Source organism: Trypanosoma rangeli, assembly GCF_003719475.1.
Source record: "Trypanosoma rangeli strain AM80 chromosome Unknown Tra_15.4_contig_00040, whole genome shotgun sequence".
Lineage (NCBI taxonomy): Eukaryota > Euglenozoa > Kinetoplastea > Trypanosomatida > Trypanosomatidae > Trypanosoma > Trypanosoma rangeli.
In genome coordinates, this window is record NW_021705785.1 from 47,314 (window position 1) to 54,623 (window position 7,310).

At 47.3% G+C, this 7,310-nt stretch overlaps 3 protein-coding genes across 3 annotated transcripts, besides 4 other annotated features; all 3 read right to left on the reverse strand.

Moving 5' to 3' along the window:
• Positions 1-28: a microsatellite.
• Positions 29-1,368: 1,340 nt separating this feature from the next.
• On the reverse strand, positions 1,369-2,430 carry TraAM80_01888 (putative glycogen synthase kinase-3 alpha; the record flags this gene model as incomplete). The annotated part of the gene is made up of 1 exon (XM_029378916.1): positions 1,369-2,430. One exon carries the CDS (start codon positions 2,428-2,430, stop codon positions 1,369-1,371), a length of 1,062 nt encoding a protein of 353 aa, XP_029241217.1.
• An 816-nt stretch (positions 2,431-3,246) lies between these two features.
• Positions 3,247-3,283: a sequence feature (A-rich).
• A 236-nt stretch (positions 3,284-3,519) lies between these two features.
• TraAM80_01889 (uncharacterized protein) lies at positions 3,520-5,385 on the reverse strand (the record flags this gene model as incomplete). The annotated part of the gene is made up of 1 exon (XM_029378917.1): positions 3,520-5,385. The coding sequence occupies one exon, from the start codon at positions 5,383-5,385 to the stop codon at positions 3,520-3,522; it is 1,866 nt and encodes a 621-aa protein (XP_029241218.1).
• A 738-nt stretch (positions 5,386-6,123) lies between these two features.
• Positions 6,124-6,171: a microsatellite.
• A 148-nt stretch (positions 6,172-6,319) lies between these two features.
• Positions 6,320-7,105, reverse strand: TraAM80_01890 (dephospho-CoA kinase; the record flags this gene model as incomplete). Its single annotated transcript, XM_029378918.1, has 1 exon — positions 6,320-7,105. One exon carries the CDS (start codon positions 7,103-7,105, stop codon positions 6,320-6,322), a length of 786 nt encoding a protein of 261 aa, XP_029241219.1.
• A 182-nt stretch (positions 7,106-7,287) lies between these two features.
• Positions 7,288-7,308: a microsatellite.
• The last annotated feature ends 2 nt before the right edge of the window (positions 7,309-7,310 follow it).

Sequence of the window (7,310 nt, forward strand, 5' to 3'; positions counted from 1 at the left end):
ATATATATATATATATATATATATATATCACCCACGAAAAAACTACCGCAAGAAACATTGAGAAGGGGAAAAACAGTCACAAAAGAGGAGGAAAAAAAAGTGACCAAGGCAGATCGATGCGGCGCTGCGCCACACCACGGCCGACAGGTCAGCAACACGAGATTCCATTTGGCCAGGACGGTGGTGTCCATCGCCAGCCCATCAAGGCAGCGTCGATGTAACCGCAGGCATAAAGAGGGGCGGAGGGAAGAAAAAAAACAAAGGGACGTTACGCACCAAAATCAAAAAAAAAAAAACAAGATCGATAGTGACTGCGGGCGCATCAAAACACCATAGCATCACTCTCTCACTCACACATACGCAGTATGTTCCTTCACAAGAAGCCACCCGCAGTTGCGTAATGCCCAACCTTCAACACACAAGACTTTGATCTAAATACAAACGGGCTCCAAGGAATGGATGTTTTTTTTTTCTTGCTTCCTTTCCACCTCACTCACCCCTATATCAGTTCCGCGGAGCTGCAAAACAAGAGAAACACGCCGCTACAAAGGTTTTTTTTTTCTGTCTGTCTACCGCTGTACACGACCTTATGCTGAGACACAATAAACAGACCCGCACACTCTCCGTTTTCCTCCTTCCTTCACAAAAGCGGTATCTGACATGATACCCTCAAAGACTAAAGCCAAAAAGAAAAAAAAAGTGAACGGTTAAAAAAAAAAAAGCAGCAAACTAAAAGCGCTTTCACCATCATTACATATTTTCTTCTTCTTCGGTGCGTGTGATTTGTTGTTACTGCTCCTCCTCTCAATTTCAGACCCACTCACACAAAGTCTGTGCGTGCGTGGGAACTGTGGAAATCACGGCAACCGGTCAGCTTGAAGTGTGTGCCAGTACTCACACCATATTTTATCGTCTTGGTTGTGCCGTTCTCCTAAACGTCTCCCATACCTCCCTCTCTCTCTCTCTAGATAAAACGTGGCGGGCACTGCGGAACACGAAAAGACAAATATACAAGTAGAAGAAGACCGTCATTCCTTCATTACTCCGTCCAGAAAAAGACGGTGCTGTCATGGCCACACGCATTGACTTTCCTCCCCACTTCCAACCACTATTCAGATTCCTTCTTATTTCCCCTCTTCGTCCTTCATTTATCTGCGTGATGTATTTTTTTTTTTCCTCTACTCCTTTTTGTTTTGCACATTCCACTTCATGCACTCTGCACTCTATCAATTAACTTTTGCATCCACCACACCATGCAACACTCCCTTGAGACTCCAAACAGCGCCACGTCTCCAAGTTCTACGCATCCAATCCCTGTGCCCTGCCCGCACGCGTTCCTGCTTTGTCCCATAGTGTCCATTCACTCATTCACTTACGAACCAGTTTGGAACGTTGGGTTTCCGTCATCTCATTGATTTCCTCCCGCAAAAAATTGTACAAGTGTGAAGGCAGAGGTTTACCGCTCGGCAGGTTCACCGTCATGTCGCGAAGTTCATCAAAAAACGGGTGGCAAAGCGCCTCCAAGGGAGATATGCGTTGCTCTGGGAGATACTTAAATATTTTTGCGCACAAATCGTACACCTCGGAGGGAAGCGGGCGCTTAAAAACGTCCACCCAAGGCGTCGGTCTGCTCGTTGGCACGCTTAGATCCGCGTTGCTGGTGTTTAGCTTATTTAATTCCTCTCGCGAGGGTCGTCCAAGAATGCGCACAATTTCCCGCAGCTGCCCGGAAGTATTCTCGCCACAAAATATCGGCTCACCCAGCAGCATCTCCGCAAAGATACAACCGACCGACCAGACATCCACCGCTGTGGTATAGTACTGATTGCCAAAGATAAGCTCCGGGGCACGGTAGTAGCGGGAGCAAATGTACGCAACATTTGGCTCCGCTGGCGATAACTTCTTTGCGCTCCCAAAGTCACACAATTTCAGTTCACCCGTAGACTCGTCAACAAGAACGTTGTGCGGTTTAATGTCACGGTGGCAGACATTTACAGCAGGCAGGTGAAGGAAGGCAATCCCCCGCAGTAGTTGATACATGAAAACCTTCACCAATATCATGGGAGGACTCACATGACGCCGATAGTACGAACGGCATACACGGTGCAGCGTGTCCGGGAGAAACTCCATAACAACATTGAGGTACACGTCATTGCGTCGGTGATCACCTACAACCGTATAGAAATAATTTTTTAGGAAAACAACGTTGGGGTGACACAGGCGTGCCAAGTCCTGCATAATATGCAACTCACGGTTTTTGAATCGCGGATCTTGAATGACCTTTTTAATTGCTACATCCATCCCAGTGGCCTTTTCACGGGCAAGCTGCACAGTCCCAAACGTTCCCTGACCAGCCACGCGCTCCACTAAATATTTTTCCATCTCCTTCTGGCTGCGCTCATCAGCGGCCTCAGCAAGGTTGAGCGACATTTAATCCCGAGGAGGATCTCCCACAGTTTTCCCTCTTCTTGCAGTGGGTGTGGCTCCTTGTACTGAGCCTTCTTCCTGCCTTACTTTTCCCCCCTTTCACCCCTTATGCTCCTCAGCGGTTGGTCGTTGAACACTTCTCCAAGGATGTGAGTCTCAGGTCCTTGTAGAGGAAGAAAGCTCTGCACAACTTGATACCCTCTCTGTTTCCTCGGTCTCTCTCTAATTCTCTCTTTTTTTGTAAATATCTGCAGTTCTCCTCGTGTCGTTGTTGTCGTTTTTCTTTCCCCCTTTGTTACCTCCAATGACTCCCAGTATTCGCAGCTTGCAGCAACAACACCCCGAAATAAACGCAGAAGGAAAAAAAACAATAAAACAATAAACAAACGCACAGACGCACACAAAATCAAATAAAAAAAGGGGCACATCGCCCATTTATGTGTGTTTCCGTGTGCAAAGATCATCAGCGGCAGCGTTACGGAGAAGGGACGTGGTGAGATGCAAGAAAACAGAGGAGGGGATGGTCGGCAACGAAAACTCCTGTTTTTTTTTTTCTTCTCTACTAGATTTCATTTGGCTCGTCATGGACCGCTTGCTCGCCCGTGTAACTGTTGCGCCACACAGCCATGTTTACCTGTCCCTCCCCCTCCCCCACGCACGGAGAGAAAGAGAGAGAAAATAGCAGCGAACAGGAAACAAACAAACAAAGGAAAAAAAAATACGCTCCTGACAGCAGTAAATTTCAGAACAAGTGTAATAACACTAACAACGAGTAGGCAAACTGCACCGACGCAAAATAAGCAAGTTTTAAAAAGCGAGAAAAAAAAAAACATAAGCCAATAAACAAAAAAAAAAATAGGGACAAGAAGCAGGAAAGAGAAAAACACTTCGACAAAAGTCCCTCCATTTCACTTATACGCGCACATCCGCTCTCATTCTGGGCTTTCCTACTTATGGCGATGCCCTTCCAGGCGGATGTACAGGAGTTCGCATGGGCACCCCGCCGCACCCGTCACGTCAATGTTGAACGGTAGCCAAACGTCCACGCACCCACCCACCGTTTTCACTACTTCCACCTGCAGCGCCTCCATGTCATTCATAAATGCCGAAAAAGAGTGTATCCTCGTGCGCCTCCAGTATCATCTGTTTTAAAAGCGCCTTCCCGGTTTGTGACAACTTACTGTTAATCTCGGTATCCTTTCGACACGCTACCAACCTTTTCATGTATGACTCCGCCTGCTCCGCCACCTCCATGTTAGCGCGCACAATGTCACGCGGCATATTGGCGACAGGAATACATCCCGCAGCCTTTGGCTTCCCCCCCCTGCCATTCTCATCCGCAATGACGACCCCTGTACTCGGTGCGTACGGCCGGTATATATTCACAATAATCTCCGAAAAAATCTTAAGCCCATAACGAATTTTAGCCTTAGGGGAAACAAGCAAATCTGCAACGTCAACACGAGCTGTCGAAGGCAGACGACGATTACTACTAAAGGTGCTATTTAAAATTTCCAAAAACATGGTGGGTGCCCGCAACAGACGGATGATCAGATTAGCAGCCTTTGGATCGTCTGTAGGAGGAGTCGTGTAGGGTTTGGGTGCGGTGAGTAATCGCAGAAAGCTTTCTGCAGCATTTAAAACAGCTTCTTTGACGCCAGCAATGTCACTTATATCTCCTGGAAATGGAATCGCACAGTCCACCTCCACACTTGCGCCAAATGCCGCTAGAACCCAAAAAACAGCTTGCAGCCTTTTCGTCGTCTCTTGTGGGGTGATCTTCACATTTTGGGGGACATCTTTTTGAAGGACCTCAGAAAGTCTCTTCGATTGCGCCATTAGGATAAGTGAATCCACGACGTTCGTTGCTAAACTGGTGTATCGGGTAACGACCTCAACCATGTCCACAAATTTACCCAATCTCTCTGCCAAAGGTTCAATGATATGCTTCACAAAGTACGCACGCTGCTCACCATCAGAAAGCAGCCCCAGAAGTGAAGACAGAGCGGGAATGTACGTTGGTGTTAAGATCACGACATTAACATCCATGGGGGTACAGCCTGGGTCCATCACATTCGCGAGTGTTGGTGAAGCCACTGAAACAGTCACAGTTACGTTCAATGAGTGCAAGAACACCTCAATGGCGCCAGAGAGTAGCAAATTCTTCGTGGCCTCCTCGTTCCATGGTGCCTTTTTTGCCTTCTCCCTGGCGGCAGCCAATTCCTTTTGAATCCAAACAGTGATAACCTCTGTGATTTTATTTGCGGTAGCGGCAGGATCCGTGATACGAGATCCATTTTTCCCTCTCATAGCCACAACCGCTGAGACGCGGAAGATGTCAAGCATTCGTTCTCCACACTTTTTTTTAAAAAACCGAATAGCGGCCTTGTAAAAGCATTTTCCAGGAATACTACTAAGATCCTGTAATTGAGTAATACCCAAACTTTTTTCATTTGTTTGTTCCCATGATGGCAAACCTGCCCGCTTGTTTCCGCAAGTAGAGCATTTCTTGTAGTGCTTTCGTGCCCAGGATTGTGATCCACGAATGTCTTTTCGCACCACGAATGCGATGTCGCTGCTCCGCTTCGTTGAGCTGGTACTGGATTTACCATGCGTCAAGATCTGTTGGGCAGCCCTGTAAAGTTTGTCCAGGACGGTGCCGCCCGTTAGTGTTGCCTCCTCCAGCATGTCATGTAGGCGGTAGAGTAATTCATCCACGCCCTTGCTTCCTGTATTAAACTTCAATTGTTTGACAATGCTGCCGGACTCGTTTGTAAGGAGTTCATACTTCAATACCCGCAGCTTTGTAACCCGTGTAATGAGCTCTTGGAGCAATTGCTTTTGGTCTTCAAGAACACTCTGGATCGTCTCCAGCTGCCGCAGCATTGTCTCCATCGTCTGTTGGTGTTGCCTCCTCTCCTCGATGATCGTCTGCTGCAGTTCCTCCACTGTGGACATCTCTGGCAGGGTGAAGAAGTTATGTTTTCGCTTTTTCAATTTTTGTTTTGTTTCTTCCCCACTTCTTTGCTCGTTATGTGGGTGGGTACCTCACAATTTATTTAATTAGTATGTTTGACGCCCTCCTGCTGCTGTTGCTGCCCCGCAACGAAAAGGCGGCAAACGCGAGATATAAGAGAGAAGATCAGCAAGCAACGCATACACGCAGCGGAGAACAAAAACAGCCCCTCCCCTCCCACCCGCCGCTAAACACGCAGCGCAAAAGCACAACCCAAACACGCCCACACTCAACAGCGTCAAGCGTACGCCAAATACGCATCAGTAGAAACAACGCGTAAAAGGGGCGATGGTGGTGGGATGCCCATGTGGGCAACGCGCAACAAACAAATTCCCTGCAGGCCGTCGCTCTGACACGTACACACAAAAAAAAGGGTAAAAAACATTGAAAAAGCAAGGCAGAAGGAAAACAAAATGCGGCCGGCACCGCTGTCTCACTGTACCAACGGAAACGAACAAAAAAGTAAAAAAGAACGAAGTCAGTTTGTAGTGAAAAAAAAAACAATACCTAGAAAAAAATTAACTGCCAGCAAATGCAAGCAAGTGGAAGCGCATAACTTGTTTTTCCTTGTCTCTCTCATTCTCCACAAATAACTTTTTCGTTCCCTCTTTCACTTACTTCAAGACACATCGAAGCCAGAGGTCAAAAAATAAAACGCAGGCATACGGCTTCTACAGGAGTATAATAATAATAATAATAATAATATATATATATATATATATATGTATGCAGTGTGTGTGCATTCGCTCTGGACTCCAATCGCCTCAAGTAGTAGTAATAACAATAAATCTTCTGTTTTGGGTTTTCTCGCACCTCTTGTATGCAACGACATACACAATACCTGCGTCAGAGCTAAAGTTGCAGGCCTCGAGACACTTACCATGAACCCATTTCCGCATCCGGGTTATTTAGTAGCGGCTGCAGTTTCCGCAGCCAGTATTCGTCGAAGGCCATCGTGACTCGTTTGAGTCCCTCCTCCAGGGATTCGCATGTCGTGTTAAATGTCACCACCTCGCCTTTAAACTTTATGTTCTTCAAAAACTCCAGTTTCTTATCAAGACTACCTTGGGCCTCAACACGGGCCGTGGCCTGCTGCTCTGTCAAGTGATCACGCTTCATCACACGCTCCACAGCAACGCGCTTGTCGCATGTCGTGATCCAAACATCGTCGCACAGAGACAACAAACTGCTTTCGAGGAGGAGTGCAGCTTCCATAATAATCAACAGCACGGCTTTCTTATTTGCTAGAGCCTTGTTCGAAGCGACCTCAATCTCCTGCTCAACTGCATCGTGAATGTGCGACCAACAAATATTGTTAAGCTGCTGCAACTCTTTTGAATGAAACTCCTCGAACACGCGAGCCCCGAGCTTCCTTCGGTCAATATATGGCTCGCTTGGGGAAGAAGATGATGTCACTGTCAATGTGTTTTTTTCTTTGTCCTGCAGGATGTCTTTCCCGAATGCACCGATAATGTCGTAGTAGCACGGCTTTCCCGGAGAATAAATATCATGGCCCACCTTGTCCCCAGTGATAATGTGCGCCGCAAAGGAATGTATTGACTGCCGTGCACGCGCCTGTGCCAACCGCAGCAGATGACCGCAACGTACAGACTTGCCACTTCCAATGCCGCCCGTCACACCAAGGGTGACTACACGTGGCATTTGCGTGAACACGAACAACCTCCGCGAGGAATGTAGCATCCACACATTCAGGTCTAGTGCTTGTCGTGCAGCTACCCCCAATAAATACAAAAGTGTGTATGTGTATCTATGCCCCCCAAGGCACACCCACGACACCTTTCCACAACCAAAACGAAGACACAAAAAGCAAAAAAAAAAAAATAACACACACACACACACGCACAAC